The 19,192-nt window shown below is 39.2% G+C and overlaps 1 protein-coding gene across 2 annotated transcripts in view; it reads right to left on the reverse strand.

Moving 5' to 3' along the window:
- CERS6 (ceramide synthase 6) overlaps positions 1–19,192 on the reverse strand; it is a 109,747-nt gene that overhangs the window by 50,988 nt on the left and 39,567 nt on the right. For both annotated transcript variants that reach the window (XM_027637304.1, XM_027637302.1), the window contains exon 4: positions 4,943–5,000. In XM_027637304.1, the coding sequence (XP_027493105.1) occupies positions 4,943–5,000 (58 nt within the window). The remainder of the gene's footprint in view (positions 1–4,942; positions 5,001–19,192) is intronic.

Raw genomic sequence — 19,192 nt, forward strand, 5'->3', positions numbered from 1 at the left:
AGGATATGAAGAAGAAGAAGCAACACTTTGTGAGGAACATTTAAAAAAGAAACCAAAACCAAAGAAACAATTTAATCTTTCAGATGCTTTGACATTGAAACGTCATTAACAACTTCACTAGTTACAGACAATGATAGCAAACGCCGTGATAAAATTAAACCTTGCAGCCTGAAAAGGAGCTGGGGAAGGGAGGAATGTCTAATATGATAATTAGATACTAATAACTCTATTGCAAATTTCTTCTCTGAAGTCTGTTGGTCTCTTATGCATATATAAGTCAAAATTTGTAGGTGATACAATCAATGGTTTGACTAAGTGTGGGGAACGCTGTGGTCTGTTTGTAAGTAAGCAAGCAAACACCTTGCCTTCTCGACTCTCCCACCAAAGACTTAAGTCTCTCACTTCACTCTTGAAAGAGGCACACATTTCCTTGATATCATAAAAAATTTGTAAGACATACCAATCATATAGCTGCACCCTACAGATAGACACCAATGGTAGAAGCTGCCCTTTTACTGTTTCTTTAGGCCCAAGAAAAGGGAAACAGTTGAAGCAGATGAATATGGTGTGTGCCATCACCTGTACCCATTATAAGAATATTCATACAGTGTCACTGTTATTATCACAACAAAATTGAAAACATGCACCCATTTGAGGTCACAGGCACCAAGAATGAGACCAGCACAAATTCCATAAAGTTTTCCTGCCTTGGTAGTTCAGTGGTTCTGTTGACAGGAGGTGGGGGAGAGTGTTGTGAATAAGCTGTTGTATGATCCAGAGCCTGTGAAAAGAAGATATCCATACTAATAGAGGGAGGGAGAGTGGGTGGTAGCATGAGTTATTATGCATTTTACACTTCTAAAACCCCTCATACACAATATCAGCACACAGTCATGGCCTACAGCAAACAGCCACACTCAGGACACTACTGTCAATCTTCAGCCTTCCCAAACTGAGGGATTTTTCTGAGTTTGTGATGAACTTTTTATTCAGCAAAATGACCCAATCTAAGTGTCCTGCAGATACCGCTAAGAGAAAAACTTATTTAAAACATACAAGTTCTGTTGCAACAGAGCAAACTTTGACGACAAAGTTTTATGTCAGACACTTTTTCCATATGAATTGAGATTTTTGGAACATACTTTTCAACAAAAGTAACATTTTTTTATTTTATGAATACCTTAACAACATACATCTGTCACTGGAAAAAGACAAAACCCGAGAGAAGAATTTGATAAAGAGACACAGTTGCAGTAAGAAGAAGGCCATAAATCTCCAGCATGTACTCAGGAAATATAGCATGTCAAAAGAATTGATATATCATGTGCAGTTGTTACCACAAAAATTTAGAGGTTGCTTTATTCAGTGCAGAAATATCTTCTATCTATATCAGCCATTAACTGCAGTCATGGACAGCAACAAAGACAAGCTTGCCACAGCATTTCAGAGGGTGTAATGACTGCTCTGAAGGGCAGGTTTATTAGCTTTCACGTGCTTTTGTAGGGAAGCAAAAATCAAAGCTGAAACCCTAGGCCTCTTTTTCCTTGCAAGATGCACTCCCCAGGCAAACCTAAAACTTGAATGTAGTTAGTTACTATCATTCAAAAAAAAATAAATTAACCTTGGCACGTGTGCCGTGCTGATAGTATCACACTTTCAGAACTAAAACAGACCTGATAAATCTAACTAATTACTGCTTATTAAGCTCGAGTGCATCTTCCCCAAGTGCCAGATAAGCTCCACAAAGCCACAGAAGACACAATGACACTTTTTGCAAGAATGGTGATTTGCTACAGTATCCCTTCTTGGGTGGTCCAGTGGGCACAAGGAGACACTGACATCCACCCTTCTGCTGGTACTGCACCGATGTAGTAATATTGCTTTATGCAGCAAATAGGGAAGATGACAGTAGAAGACAAAGTAGCAATGATTCATATGCTGTTGGCATTAAGAAAAAGGTGTTTTCAGAAAGAATCCAAAATTCACTTCTAGGCAAAGGGCCAGCACAAAGCAAAGGACCTCAAACTAGCTCAAAGTGGTGCCTAAGTAATTGGCGGGCCCCAGGCCAGTCTTGTAGGTTAATTTCGCTCTCAGACTAAGGAAAGAAAATGTAAGAGAGCCAAAAGTGAACAGAAAACCCCATCAAGTCATCAATATACGCAGCAAAGCGAGGGAGTGTCAGGTTGTAAGGAGACTAGGTAAGTCAGGAGGGAAGGCCAATGCATTGGGCATAGTGTTTTAGGGAGCACCTTTTGTACTGTTGAGTTGGTTCACTTTTCTAAAGGAAGTACTTGTGAGAGTTAAAGTTAATAGATCAGCTAATGAGGAGCACTTCCCACTCAACATGGTAAAACCAGTTTTCTCAAATCAAGGATCTTAACTATCCAGAAATGGACAAACCAACGTACCTTGAGTGATTCTGTTACTTTGAAAAGCACCAAAATGCGGTTTCCCTTTTAAAAATATGTTCTTATTACATTTGCATGTTTGAAAGACATACTGTATCAAAATGTCTAATCCAACAATCCAAAATCATGTATTAGCTAAGCATTAGCATAGCTTTGAAAAGTATTTCCAAAGTGGTGCTATGCACAGGAACATTTGTGGCATTCACTCCTTTGTGCCCTCTCTCAGTAGGGCAGCACACTTAACTGTGATGGAACTGCAGCAGTAGGGACTGCCTTTACACCTGGGCTCGCTCGCCATGCTTATTCCAGTCTTCTGGACTAGGTATTTTAGGGATGGGCCTAAGCAGACCTTGTTATTTGAAAGGATTCAAACCTCTACCATAGCATTAACACAGTAAGATGCTACTGACTATGTTATGAACTTTATCTCCAGGCAAAACAGATTTTTGAAGAAAAGATCTTTCTATCAAATTTGTCAGAGAATTTATTATGCTTAAATTCTTTCACTAGCTTCCTAAGGAAGCAATTAAGTGTTCTTTGCAATTACTCAATTATGAAAACCAAGACAAATTAAAAAGGATTATCCACTTGAGTACTGTAGCAAAGCTCTCCCTCCAGATTTTGGGTTCTGGATTTTACTTCTTGCAAATACAGATCTCCCACCTAAGTGGACTCAGCAAAATCTTTGGTGTTTGAACAACACCAAAATGTTTTGATGAACAGGCAAAAAGTGTATACTTTCTTTTAGTTACACAGTGTTACTAGGGAGATATTGTAAATATAAATACAATCACAATCATAATTTTGTTAATTTACATCTATTTCCATGTGAAAAACCTGAGTACACAAAGCAGAACACGGGAATAATGACAATAGCATAAAATGTTACAAGACTCATTTATAACATTGTGTATAAATGAGTAATTATGAATACATACAAAAAGACATAATGAACAATTTCTCTTTGTAAAAATGAAATATGTTGAAAGTTAAAATTACAGCTAAAGAACACAGCTGCTCCTTGTTAAGCAAGCAGTTGTACACCTTGTTCAAACAACCATGCTGTGCCAGCCAGCCCTCTTCACACTGCAGTGATATGCTGAACTGGAAGACATCCTGACCCTTCCAAATGTTTCCAGCCTTTAGAAACATCTTACAATGGCTTGTAATGAAGCATGCATTTACTGTATTCTTCTTAGTCTGCAGAAATGCTGGTATTCAGAATTTTTCCTAGAATAGATACTTTCTTTGTGCTGAGAGAGATTCACATTATTAATCATAGATAGGCTTTCTTGTAGTGACTTCGTGGTATTTTTTAATGGTGATTTTTGTGGCATTTGTGGTAATGAAGTAGAAAAATTCAGATTATAAAGTCTCTGTGTCCTTGTGTATGACAGAATCCTGTGAACCCACAGCCGTGATCTCTGCACACCTGCAGGCTGAGTAACATTTTAGGCTGTGACAATTGCCTGTTAAAACTATTCTTGTATTTCATACCACAGACATCTGCGAAACCAAATGCAGAAAACAGAATATCAGATTGTGACCATACAGCCTGTTAATGGATGAAGTACACACAAGGAGGCAGGGAGAGATTGCACATCACATGCTCCTCCGGTTGGTTTGGAGGACTGGTGCCCACACTTCCTCTGGGGCTAACTACTGGAAATAGCTGAGAACAACTCTGATGTGCCCTCCCCAGACAAGCACATCATCAGTCCTACTGGCACCAATTTGCCTGCCACCTGTGACAGGCTCAAGAACTACAGCCATAAAAGTGATTAGTACTTTTTTTAACAGCTTCTTGTACTTAGGAAGCACCGGAAATATTTAGGATACATCTTCTCCTGTCGAATTTTTGTCCAAAACAAAGAAGGTAAGATTACACAAACACATTGACTCCCACATTCCCCTAATTTCACCTCTCAGAATTGCAAAAATATGACCCGACTTCCACAAAAGCTCTGAGAACTAGTCACACTGTGAAAACAGTTTGCACCATAAATCCGTATTACTGTATATGGCAGGGTTAACAGACCTATGCCAGAGTGTTTAGAAGCTATCAATATTCTTCTCTGCTTAAATCACCTGAAACACAGCATTGACAGGAAACTCCATGGAAACTTCAGACAAAGAATAGGTAAAAAAAAAAAAGGCATTTTATAAAACACTAATGTGTTTTGTTTGTTAGTAAAAAGTAACCTCTGCCAGAGGCATTTAAAAAAATGGCAATGAAGAAACTGAGATGAATACTTTGGTAAGCCTTACTGCCAGCTTAATGCCTATAATGAAAAGCAATTAAGTGAACTAGGCATGTTGTTAGACCTTTTTTCTCTTTTAAACCCCATTAAATATTGATAAGAACTTATATACCTTAATAATGCCAGTAGCAAAGCATTTTATGAATTTTAAGTAAATTTTAATTTTTATTCTTCATGAACATAGGCTTTATGCCTATGCTTTATGTTATACCTACATGAGACTTCCAACAAGTCTGGGATGTGTTACGAAAGCATAATAATATAAATGCCTACCTTTTTCAGGAACCGTACTCCATAGGTAAATATATAAAGGTAAAATGTAAATCTCCACCTGCAAAAGGTACAAGAGATTAACTCTAGGACACCAGGTTTACATAATTTACAGTTCAACACATGATTTCTTCTAGCACTGACAAACCACAGTCATATTAACAGAAGTTGAAGCGAAATTTTTGTCTGGTTTTCTACAACTTTTGTTACTAAGCATTGTGTTCAATTTGGCTGCTTTTCCTGGCCTCATTAGCTCTCTGTAAATACTGGCTAATTTCACCTAAACATAACAGGGAAAAACACCCACAAATTTTCAAGGATAATTAAGTTTTTAAAAAGTTTTATGAAAACTAACAGGACAGTGGAGGAGAGAGGATAATTTGCATGTCTGTTGCAGGGAAGTTCACCTGTTATTAGACACCAGGACAAAGATAATCAGAAATGTTATTAAGCCTTCAACAGATGACTTTGGAGTAATGCATGTCAAATACACTCTTTAATTATGAAAAGAATCATTCACAATGAGCTAGAAATTTGCTTAGCAGATTCCAGCACTTCATACTTTGCTTTAGGGAGTGCATTTGTGTCAGATAGATATGCTGAATACAGATATATATATCCACAATTTACATCAGCTTCCCAAGTGTTCCCTTGATAAAAGTGATTCTACATTTCACCAAATATACATGGAAAAATTGCCAGGCTTCTGGTTTTTCTTTTCAGAGAGAGGCAAACTAGAAGCTAAGAACAAGATGCCATGGAAAGTAAGAGAAACCAACAGGAGATTTAATACAAAATCATCCTCTTATCTATGTCTTTCTTCCTTCGCCAGTAAAAGAAGACATATAGAGTAACTTCCTATCTTTTGGACGCACTACTCACTTAGGAAAGAGCTAACAGGAAGTATATGGAAATAAAATCCTAACCTTGTGCACTGTAAATTCTTAGAGGAATTTCTGTTTGGTTTTTTTTTCCCCAAGGGTTGGAGTGACTACACATACACACTTAGTATAAACACCAGTGAAATAATATTCATAACATTTATAGCAGGATGAGATTTAGATTCCTTATAGTGAGGCAATGCTGTAACATGAATCATCTTCAATGATATTTTACAGCACTTACAACTTATTCTCCACTGGCAAAACTATTGGCTTCCTGTTAATTGGCACTGGAGCGTGTTCAAACATTAGTGAAATGGTCACAAAAACTGAAAATGTTTCTATCTAAAACAAGGTTAATCCAAACCATTCTCTTCAAAGCTACTTTTAAAGGTATTTAGAAAGACAGTTGTCTCATACATAAATAACACTGATAAACAGGGGAGAGTGTAAGAACATCAATGAGATTTGAATTGTGATACTTCAGCTGAAGAGAAACTACCTTTTATCCCATAGTCTCCACAGCACTGCAGAGATGATTTATTCAGTTGATATGATAGAAATACCAATCCCTTCAAGGGTTCAGTCACTGTAGTAACAGGGCTTACTATTTTTTAGTATCCTGGCACTTTCCTCAAGATACTGAGAAAACAGAGTACTTGGAGACAAAATGTTAGTTGTGCTGGTAGAAAACCTTCAGATCGTGCACATGGAAGAAACTGCAAGTACAGTAATATGAATGATTTATTTGGGCAACAATTTTCTTGTTAGGCCAATCCTGTAGCTAGAAAACCTGCCATTTAACTTTAGGTTATACATCATTTAGTGAAAGTTTTAAGACTGTCACTGAAAATAAAAGTATTAGGAGGAAAAATCTGTCTAACCTAATCACTGATGAGCACTCTTAGTGCTCTTCTTTCACTTTTAAATATGAGCAGTTATGATAAATTCCTCACAAAGAGTTTTATCACCTTTATTTCACATTTCTTCAAGCAAAATTCATAATGTATTTGAGGACATTTGCAGCTTGCTGTTGGGAGATGCAACATTCCACAAAGGAGTTCAAAGGCAGCCTAACATATTTGAAATATGCTAATGGTTGAGTTTTAGCTGGTGGGTCTCAGAGATTTTCCAGTCTGCACAGACATTTGGAATACTCTGATTGCAGCATTTCCTGCAGCAATCACTCCAAAGAAAATAAAAAGACACTTTCCTGAAATAAGCAAATTCAAACCCACCAATTTCCCCATTTAACTTTCCACCCACCCTCCAAAGTACTGCCTCTGCTGTAAACTTGTGCTAAAGCCATGGATTGCCCTGTAGGAGAACTTCTGGAGCTTTGGAAAAACCTCAGAGCTAAGAGCACTAAGTATTATTTGGGTCTGCCGAAGACAACCAACTTTCACAAACTGTTCAACTGCTACAAAGGTGAAAATTGCAAACAAGGATATGATAATATATGGTCTTTTTCCCTAACCTACCTAACGAGTGTACTAGGATTGAGCATCAGAAGCTGAAGCAAGGCTCGGAACTGAGTGATAGACAAAGGTGGTCAAAGTGCTAACTCCTTAAAAAAAGAAATAATATTGATAGGAAAAAAGTTGCTCATTCCTGCTGAACAACATGTCCAAACGCTATCCTACAAAATTTTGTCTTGGTCAACTGCAAGAAACAAAAATTCAAAACAAAACGAAGTCGAAATTGGCCTCCCAGCATGTTTATCATCATTAATCAGCTAACTCTGGTGGTACCAGAGCTATAAAGAACTTTCCACTGCTCTGTAGCAGGCAGCCAGCTGCCTTTTCTGCAGGTTTCAAAGGACAATTCTGCCAGCTGAATAACCCAACCAGAATCTCAGCCTCATACAAGGAAGCCCAAGGAGTTTCTCACATTGTTTTACCACTACTTGTAGACAGTTTATTGCTGCAATTAAGAGCAAAACATCTACAGGCCAAGGTGAAATACATGAATGCATAGTCCATGACTTGGGATGGACAGAGAGAAAAGGGACAGGAACTAGGTTGTGAAGCTGCATTATTCACTCAAAATCATACAGACAAGGGCAGAAGGTAAGTGAGAAATAAGTTTCATGCAATGCAAATGTGTCCAGCAAGATTCCTCCAAAGGTGGACTCTCAAATCAGTACTCTTGCAACAAGTACTCTACTGTGAATAATGGGTTTCAATCTACACTATGTACTTCTTTATCCCTCTATTTGGGTGTCACTGCAGCCCACTGATGAGGGAATGCAAGCAAAGGGAAACAGTTATGAGTAGTAATCACATCCACTCACAGTATTGCCCAGTGTGCAAACCGCCTTAGTATTTGGAGACCTTGGGCAAAATGTTCTTTCTCTCTGCACAGAACATCATAGAAGAGAATATCTTTCTTAAGTGTGAGATTATCAAGTCTTATTCCCAACTGAATTCACAAAGCGGTAGTTGATTAAGTGCAAATTAATTATTTAATTAGTCCTAGATTACAGTCCCAGCTCTCATGGTTGGAAAATGCCCTTAGCTTGAGCACAGCCTGAATAGTCACAGACCTCAGGGAAGGGAAAATGCCCGGTCAGTGGCATAAACTCCCTCTGGTACCCTTTCTCATATCCTGCTCAAGGTCCTCGTTAACCATCAGCAGCTCATGCTGAATGTCCATGGGTCACTGGGGACCATTGCTGTTAGGGTCACAGCTGGTTGTCTGCAACAGGGAAAGTAACAAATTCTTCTAAAGCAGAAGTAGCAGAGCCCAAGAAACTAGAAAAAGTAAGACAAGATCTGTACTGAGATATCTTTTTTCCTCTTTTCCTTCAGCCATACTCACTGCCCTACTAAAACCATACAATGGAGGCCACTAGGTGAAGCACTCTGTTGAGGATGACGGCCACATCAATGCATCACATTTAACTGAAAGATGAAGATAACTGGAGCTGTTCTGTTTTGTGAAAATTTATTCTGGCCCTCCGACTTGAAACACTCCTTCTGTCAGTTGTATAGAGACATAAAATTTGAATGACCCATATACACACAAAGCAGGCTGCTTGAAAGACTTTTAAGTTAGTTTAAATCCAGCAAACCCAAATGAAAGCACTCAAGGAACAAGTGTTCTGAATGACCTGATCTGTCTGCTTGCAATAAAGTTTATAAGGTCCTGCATTAACATGCCTAAAAGACTTCCAAACTGAACCAGGCTTACATCTGGTCTGTTCAAGCTCGGAATGAGGGAGATCAAATTAGTTTACATATGGTCCTTCTGACAAATTCTTCAAGTTGTGATAGCGGTTACCAGACCAGTGTTTCAAATGTGGATGTGACACACTGCAGCAAAAAGTCAAGCTGAAAGGTGACATTTCTGTAACAAAAAAATAAATTCTTTTCCAATGTAGTCTTAAAATGAATGCTCTAGAGATCATCAAAGGTGCAGCAACGGATCTGACTGCTCTTGTTCAACATCCGAGTGCATTTGCAATACAGAGCATAAGTCAGTTTCTTAACCTCTCAACCCTTTTAACTTTGAGCTGCCAATGAAATTTTAAAGATGCTTCGTCATGTTGAAAAGTTGGAGAGCCTATGCCAACTAACCTGCCATATCCTGTGGTACTCAATTCAGCAAAACATATTCCAGTGCCCACTTGGGCAAGCACTTCACTGATTTCAGGCATATGTCTAACCACATTCCTTTCATCACACTGAAGAATTCTGTCTTTCAAATTTCCCTCCAAATTTCTGCTCTGAAATGTGAAATGAAACTTCAGGTGATAAAAACAAATTGCTGAAGCAATAGTCCAGCAAAGCACTCCTCTACCCCATACACATCACACATTTTGCAGAACCCGCCACATGGAGTTTGTGCTCTGCATCAGAAAGACACCATGCTCCCCGTGGATCTGGTGTCCAGCTGAGTGAGCTCAGTACAGCTGCTTCTTCCAAGGGTAAGGCTGAGGAGGCATGGAAGAGGCTCTGCTCCTGAAGTTTTCCTTTTCTTCCATTTCTTTTGCAGGAAGATTGACAGGCCAGGCTGTGAACAGCACCACCCCTGCAGAGCCCTATCTTTGCAGCACCCACCTGGCAATGGTCCTTAGGGCTCTGGTGCCAAACCAATGTCTGCTGCTCAGAAATGGTGTGCAAGGATCCAAATCTATTCAACTGACTTTTGGCAATCAAACATGAAACATAATAAATGCACAATATTAAAAACATAACAGCCATTTTGCTTCTAGAATTGTAGATGTTATTTACACTGATGCTTTTGCCATTGATTTGCTACAGTCAGGGTCACAAACAGTTAACATTAAAAAACCGCAGCATATTTAGCAACTGGTTAAGGGCTCACCATGTTGCCTGCAGTCAAAGAAACTGGATTTCTGGCTCTAAAAACTACTTTCAGAGAAACTGCAAACACCTGAAGCTTTCACATGGAAATACATTTCAGTAAAATGTCAGATTTGCTGTTCTCCATCACCTGCTGCTCAATTGCTGGTAGTGGCTGACAGACTTCTGGGCTGAGGCTTTGGGCTAAAAGTCAAACTGAGCCTAATGCAAACTTCACAGTTGCAGGTCTTGTTTCTGAAGAAGATGAGAAAGCTTGAACTGCCATTACACAGCTTGTTCTCCATTTGAATCCCCACTGTCTGACTGGACTGGACAGGGATGTAGCGGGGCTATGGAATTGTTAGCTGAGACTGAAAACTACTTTTTGCTGCAATGATTTCCTTTGGCTGTGAAGAGTGTGTTCACTGTGAGAGTGCTCAAAGGAGCATTTCTGAAGCTGAGTTTAAACAATACCAAATGTTTATTTGTTTTAAATGGGAAGCATCACTAAGTTCCCCGTGTTCCCACTGTGACTTAAAGCAGTCTACGTTTTATCCTCAAATTACATTTTTCTGCTCCCCCAAACACAGTACCAGGGCCTTCAACTTTCTGATTCCCTCTACAGTTATTAGTCCAAATAATGTTGCTCCTGACATAAGCAGAGGTATGCATTCCTTTTAGATTACTGTGACTAAGGAGAGATATTTAGAGGATGATCCCAAAACTGATGGACTCTGAATTTCTGGATCAACTCCTTAATATTTGTGACATTGTCTACTGACCACTTTAGGTCTACTCCAATTTTAGGTTAAAACCAAAAACCAACACAACAAACAGTAACCCTTCTCCTGTAAAAACAAACAAATTTCCCCAAAGATACTATTTTTAGGCAATACACAATGTAAAAATACAAGACAGAGCACTGAAAAAAATGCTTAATCCATCCAATAAATAGGACTATTACCAGCTTAAACAGTATCCTCCACTAAATCTCTACTTGTATTCATTCCCAGTAACTAGTCTCATACAAAGCTGCAAGTATAACTGTGTGGTTGATGGCAGCAACTCCACTGTTCCAACATGCTGCCTCCTCAGATTTCTGTAATGATAATTTGTTGCATTTCCACAAAGCCTGGCAGATGCAAGTGGTTTTAAAAATGTTAATTAAAAAAAAGAACACAGGTAAAAAACAAATAAATAAAATCTTCTTGCCTGTTTTGGCATGATACTGCTGTTGATTTAGACTGGACTGTGCAAATGGTAAATAGTTCCTGCACTATGGTTAAGCCGGAGTTATTTGAGGAAGGAGATAAGATGTGCAAAATAGCCGGTATGATAAACTGAGAAATCTTTATTGCTTTCTTCTTCAATTTTCTGGCTCAGGATTTGACTGTCATCTGATTTTCCTCTTGGATTCAGTTTGAATCAGTTATTTAATATTTAATATTTAATATTATAGTGCTACTTGAGACCAGTCCTGTCCTAAATCTGTATGCTCAAAATGCAGCTCTGAAAATCTTAAGAGCAAAATTTAGCAGTGCAAAAAAGCAGAAAGGAAACAGAGCACTAAATTTAAGAGATACAGTTTTATAAATAATAAAGTATGTTTATATAATTAGGCCAGAAAATATGCATAATACAAAAGGTCTTTTGGTAACTCCTTCCAGGTTACATAGTTTCTGTTTAATGGTTATGCAACTATTCTCTTCTGAGTACTGTGAGGACTTGATAAAATAAAGGTCTGATAAGACCTCAGAGGTCTATTAGCATTGCCAAATCTTGCTCTACAAAGAGATACTATCTGGAAAGCTCATGGGAATCGCACACAGAAAAAACAGATGTTGCTGCCATGCACCCTCCCCTGTGGTTTGATCAACAGATCTGTCTTCCCACTGGTGATGTTCGATGTACACAGCTGATGAGCCTTGGAGAGAAAAACCAATTCGAACTCTTTCTAACTGGGACCTCTACTCTCCATTCTCACTAGTGATTTCACAAGTCACCAGTTTCCAAACACAACAGTCACTCACTGTCCCACTCTTTTTCAGTTCTAGAGGAATAATAGCTTGAATCTACCAAACTACATTTGCTTTTCACCTAGCAGTGTTGTCCTAGCCATGATGGCCAACATATATGTATGCATAAAGCAACTTCTGTGACAGGTAACTATCTTCTTAGAGCAATTTGTATTAGCTGTTTTCTTTCTTTCCATGCTAAATGATAATTTCATGTAGCAGTATGTCATCTGCCCCAGACTGGTGTTTAGCCTGCTAAAGCAGATGTTAACCCCTTACAAGTATTGATCTTTCCAGAAGTAGGCTAGATGTCAATGTTGTTTCTCCATTTACCTGAAGAAACAGCCCACCTGCGCTGCATTCTTTGATTCCTTGCAGCACACACTGAGTTTGTGCACAGAAACCACACACTGTCCATCTTACACAGTTATAGATCAGTCTTCTGGGGAGGGTCTGCTGTGTCTTCACATTCTGTACTCTCATTTCAGAAGATAAACCTCCCCATCTTCTAAGCAGGAGTTGCAGTGCTGTCATAGTTGAGACTGGAGGACAAGGAATGTTTTTAGCAGTATATCCAAAGCTCATCTTGTCAATTTTATTTTCCCTTTTGCATCCTGTAGAAGTATATTTACTTTGTCATTTTTGTTCCTTCCCTTTCCCTACCTCCCAGTCATCATTTGTTGCATCACTGAAACTCTAGAAAACCCACTACAAGATGTTCATTACAGTGAAGCAAGTTCTTTTTGGTGCGTTTTTTATTTTTAAAGATTTATTATCCCTCAGTATTTCAAGCACTCTACAAAGAAATAGGGACAAGAAATTCCTGTACTATTTTTTATGCAAAAGTGCTGTAATCAGAGCAGCAAGAATGAAACTAAAGAAGCCAGAACCCCAAATTTACCAAGAAGCACCATCTAATAAAATCATACTCATTAGTTTGGAAGTATTTAAATAACTAACCACAAGAGATAGCATTAAATATTTCACAGCACCTTGTGCTGAATATTTCTTGTCTGACAGTCACAATTTCACCTTGTTTCAGGGCCTGATCTTTGAAGATTTAACCTGCAAGTAACTGGGACTACATGAGCTGATGCACTGCTTGAATCTTCTGGAAAAAGTAATGAAAAATTTAAACTCTCACATATACTTTTTTTTATCTGCTTGTTTCTTGAACTTTAGAGTAGTGAAAAACAAAACATGTCTGTATGAGCAAATGCTAGTCGCCGGTCAATACAAGCAGAAGGGTCTGTCACAGTAATGGTATTAGTAAAACACAGTAAGTTCATGGACATACAGAAAATGCAAAATGTAGCATACACATGAAGTTACTAGGCAGGTCTCCATTGCAGCCTGAGCTCTGTGTTATGTCACAGCAGGTCTGCATATACCCACTCTGGTGAGACACTGAAGCAGGAGAAGACAGAGGCTTTATCAAGGTGGCAGCTGGTCTCTTTCATAATCAAGAGCAAGACAATTCAAGGTACTGTTCCACACAGAAGAAAGCAGCTACTGCAATCTTTGCAGTTTTCCTTTAGTTGTCTTTAATTGTTATATTATGACTGTAATTTTGAACCCATGTTCACCTTAACTAGAAATTAAGGAGGAATTATTTAATTTCCATTGTATAAAATAATGATGAGTACATACAACCCACAAGAGAATGGAAACCTAGTTAATTTATTATAACCTTGCCTAATGTGCAATGATAATGTTAAGTGATAGTGTCTTTGCAGGACCAGCATATGAGTTAATTTAAATTTATTAATTATGTTAAAAACTGTGTCACAGAAGGCAGTAAGGGCAGGGAATTCAAAGCTTTAAGTAATCCAATCTGAGGGAAGAGGGAGATTTCATAAGACGCAAAATGAAAAGTACTTAATGAATGATCTAAAAATACAGTAAGCATAAAATGAGGACATGGCATGGACAGCTTTGCCTTTCTGCTCCAGTAGAATAGCATGGAAAGAGGGCTGGCAACTCCTGACACTTAGCCAATGTTATCATTTCACCCTAATAACATGTTTGGGCAGAAACACATTCTGAGGCCCAGCATAAAAAGGCAAAACAGTGATCATAGACCAGATTCACATGTGAGTATGGCAGATGTAGTAGGAAAGAAACCACGAGGGAAACCGCCAACGTTGCCCAACTCTGGGATCTGTTTCATACGAGCCCTGAGCTAACTGGAGCCTCTTGAGCAGCATACAAAAGAGTTACAAAGAAGTCTACTCCAATCTTCCTCTTCACCAGTTTTCTTATGCATCAGGCTAGCAAGACAACAACAGCAGATCCAGCATTTCACTATTCAAAATTGGGAAATAATGATAGCAAGAATTAGACAAAGAAAATAAATACAGTCACCGGAGCAGCTGTTCAGCAGAAAAGCATTCATTTACTCAGTTGTGTTAATCTAAGCCCTTGTATCAGAGCTGGCAGAGGGAAGAGATGCACTCAGAGCACCACATGGCACACCATGCCCTGCTCCACCACACCATGTCCTCCCACCCTGTCACATCAGGAGGACCAAGTGGCTGTAGCTATTTCCCCCACTTCTCTCCTCCATCACATCAAAACCTGAGCTTTCACACTGGATGCAAGTACTGCCCATGCTTCCCTGGTTTCCCTTCTGTTACTTGATTGCGTACGCACTCTCCACAACCAAAGCATACTTACGTGATCACCTTGTGACCCACAACAGGAAAACCTGACTGACGAGCACCGTATGTTTTCATGCAGGGTGACTTTCAACCCCAGTAGGTACAGTGTGCTGCCTTACAAACAGCTGTACACCCAGTTGTCTGGCACAGGGCAGGGCAAATGGGAGGGCAAGGGTGCCGAGCTCAGGGAGATGGCCTTTATAGCGTACTGGAGCTGCAATGGTAGTCTGTGCTGCTGAACTCCAGCTTGAGCCAGCCTGTGCAAATACATGACAGCACAAAAGTATGTAACTAAATCATAAAAGGATGTATAACTAAGTTACAGGTCCAGACTGGACAGCAAAGAAATATGAATTATCCAGAGCCTAATACAGATGCTCCGAGAGGCAAAGTTGAAAGCATAAACCCACGGCAAACCACGCTGGAGCAGCTGGGCACGATTGCCCAGGCCTTGCCTTTGGAAATGCAAGTGCTGAGCAAGCTGTGTGTTGGAGAGGAAGTACCTGCAAGATGTTTAGTCCTGATTCATGAGAGAGTAAGTGTTAGAGCAGAATTAAAATTGCTGTCAGTGGCTGCACTGCATTCTCACAACTTTAAAATCAGGACAGTTTGCCAGCCCTTGACTTATTCATGTGCACAGGAACTCAGGCTACAAATTACTTTGAGTTATGTAACTCAAGGCAACCAGTACTGTCTTACCCTCTTTCTCTTGTGGCAGAGAAGCCATCAGTGAACCAGTGCTGAATGACATCATACAACAAAGACTATTTACCCTTAATAAAAAGTTTTATCAATACTCTTCTGCGCCAACTTCAAATGCGGCTTAGAGAGAAATATAAGTTCCTGGTAGCAGACAAAGGAGTCAGTAATATACAGAGCTGTTGACTGCTACTCTCATGGATTTCTATCTTGGTTTTTACCTACTGAAACATGACTCCAGATCTTTTTGCACAGCTCTTGACATGAGTCTCAGTATAAATGCCTCATTCTCTTTTACTTTCTATTGAGGCCTTACATTCAAGCACATCTCTCTTCCTTTTCAGTGATGTTACTAGACACAACACTCTCAAGAGAATAATAGGTCCTTGAATGTATCAGTCCCAGAGTCTAGATATAACTCTTACAGTACTACGATGAAACTGCAGTATTTTACATGCTTGCTATAGACAACAATTGCCAGACCATCTTTGTTACTCTGCACTTCAGTTACCACTTGCTAGATGACTTCAATTTCTCAACTTCCCTACTATCTGAAGCTATAACAAACTCTTCTTGCACTCAGCAAACTCACACCTTCCCTGTTCTGGAATAACTTTGCAGACTCTAAACTCCCTTCACATCTCATCGAAAACCTATGTTCTCCCTCAACAAGCTGTCCCACAAATCTGACTCTGTCAACACCTGAGCCCCTACTCCCTACTTGTCCTTTATGCCACAAATGCCATTTGTTCACAAGGCTCTTCTCCTCCTTACCTCTGTACTCCAGATTCAGTACAGGGTACTTTAAAGACTTTATGTTAGTCTTCACAACAGTCTTCTAAGCAAACTATAGTTACAATCCACTTATCAACACAATATCAAATACTCTAATTGCCCAAGTAAATAAAACAATCAATTAATTACAACTTACTGCTGAATTATTGCCTCAGGAGAGCAACGAATTCCATGAAAGAAACGTGAAATCCTGTTTAATTACTCAGAGTGTGAAAAACTCTTTTTACTATTCAATTTTGAATATGCTTATTTTTCTTTTCCATTTAATGCTTCCTGGTTCTTGCACAAAGTTGCTGTTCTCCATTTATTTTCTTTATATAATCTATCATTTCCATACGCTTTTATCTTTCACTAAGCTGACCCCCTCTCTTCTTCCATTGTCTTTCTGACCTCCTGAAGAATCCTGGTAGCATCTACAAGTCACTGTGCTGCCATTTGCACCTGCAAGGTACTGAATCTTCGATTACATTTAATAAATATTCTAATTAAAAATGGCAATGGAACAGTTTGTTCTACTCACACCAATCTAGCAGTAAAATGGGAAACAGTGAAGGGCAACCCAGCTTCATAGGTTTCACCAAGTAACAATTCTATTCCCTCCAAAGACAGCATTCCCTGTGCAGTGTAAGAGCTAACCTTTGTTGTTCCCCCTTGTCTTACACTAACACCATCATTAAATCTGAATCACCTGATATATGAATCCTTATCCAGACATTTCATAGAGTTGCAGGTTGGAAGAAACCAACTAGTGTGAATGGGCTCATAGCCAGAGTGCTCAGGGCTGGAACACTGGACAGCATATGCTCAGGATCTACTTTACATTCATACAAAATACAGCTCTGAAACACCATGAGAATTTGTGGGTTTGTGGTTTTTTGTTTTCATTCCCCCCACTCCCTCCCTTCTCCTCCATTCCTGCAAGAAGGATCCGTGTTTCTAAGACTGAGGTATGGCACCTTGCCAGTATAGTGTTTTCATGGCCTGACACCAAGCATGTGCTGCTTGCCCTACGGCACAATGTAGAGGCACTAGCCCTCCTTGGATAACAAGGCTCTCCCAGCTGGAAGAGTCAGATTTAGCAAATTTTATATCCATATAATCTGTCTGGAGAAATCCCTGGAGTGAATTGTCTTTTCAATGAATTATCCTTTCAGTAGTGCCAGGTCTGATTTGACATGTTGTGTTTTGAGTTAGCAGCTTTAGGGAAACTTGTTGCCTGACCTGAGCCAAAGCAATCTCTTGGCTATAAACTCAGCTATGTGCTTGAAGGAATACTCCTCTTATTCTTACTGCCAAACTCCCTTTAAGTCCACAGCAGCGAGAAAGGGAAAAAAGAAATCTACATCCAGACATGGTGAGGTGTACACAAAAACACACTTCCTAGTCCTCAATTACATCATAAAATACTGTGTTCTTCAGACGCCACTAAGAAAAATATAAACTATCTGCTCCAGTATTGTAAGTTTCTGTGAAACACCAAGGAGTATTTCATTGAAGGTCACAGAAAACTAACTGAAATACTGAAAGAAGCAAGCTAAGGATCAGCAAAAGAAAAATGCAAATGACTCACTTTTTTCACCTGTATAAGAGTTTCAGTTCTATTAACTGTTTCAGTACTAAGTGTTTCAGAAGAAAGAAATCAGTAATTACATAGTGGCTTTCAATACTATTCCTCCTTGCAGAGTTTGCTCTCTTTCAGAGTGACTACCAGAAATTTTGGATTTTCCTTGATGCTTTCTCTTTCAGATGAGACTGCTGTCTTATGATCATTTGTCAGCAGAAGCACCTGTCCCACGAGCTCCTGGATGTAGCATGCAGCCCATGGCAGGACACAGGTCACTACAGCACATTACAAGAAGGAGCAGCAGAACTGAGTATCTGCCCAGTTAAGAAAAAAAAAAAAAGAATCCAGACTTACAACAGCAAGGAAAACTTTAACTGTTTATCAGCATACTAGTCAGACACGCAGTTCCCCTTTCACCAAGCAGCTGGTTGAGTTACCAGTGCTTTAGATCTCCTGAACAGATCAAAAAACCAACAAAGAGATTATGCCTCATTCCTGTTAGAGAGTGAGGAGGAACTGCCATTCCTGTTCCATGGAAAACAGCAGAGGAAAACAAGGGAGATACTACCAATTCTACTGCCATTGAAGAGTAACTATCACACTCACTCCAGAGCATATAGCACTACTTCACAGACCCTTGTTCTCTTTTCTGGTCATGAAACACTGGTTAGTCCTTCATTGCATGTAGCACTGAAGTAGCTGACAAATCAGAATTAAATGGACCCAAAATACCATTTTACCACGTATTTTTCCTCCGATCAGATATTTTTTAGAAGCTTAAGAGGGCTTGATGGTATTAAAAATTCAGAGCTAGAAGCCTATTTATTTTCTAGGGCTTTACTGCTACACGCAAAGCACAGACTGAAGAATTCTTCTATGCATTTTGTTAAGATTTGTATCAGCGCAGTTCAGAATTTCAACAACCAAACAGCTGTCTTAATTTCTTTCCCTTGCATAGTTATTTTTCCAATACATTTTTGTAGGAGAGAATTACTCTGCTAGTTGAGAAAAGCAGTATAGCCAAGAACTTGTAAACAGCCCATATAATTTTCACATAAATGTGCATGACAAGCAAAAAAACCCACCAAGTCTAGATAGATAAAATGTCCCTCAAAGCAATGTGCATAAACACAGTTTCAATGCCCTAGGAAAAAAAAATGTCTGGCTAGGATATGAGACAGAGACTCTTCTCTCCCCTACATCAAAACTAAAAGACACCTCACTTACAAACACTTCAGTATCCAAGCTTCTTCTAGAAAGGAAAGAGGGGGGAAAAAAATGTATCTTTGGCTCTTCAGTCTGCACATTTCTATGTTTTCACACATAGAATGT

This window comes from Corapipo altera, unplaced genomic scaffold (genome assembly GCF_003945725.1).
Source record: "Corapipo altera isolate COAL_440 unplaced genomic scaffold, ASM394572v1 45, whole genome shotgun sequence".
Taxonomy (NCBI): domain Eukaryota; kingdom Metazoa; phylum Chordata; class Aves; order Passeriformes; family Pipridae; genus Corapipo; species Corapipo altera.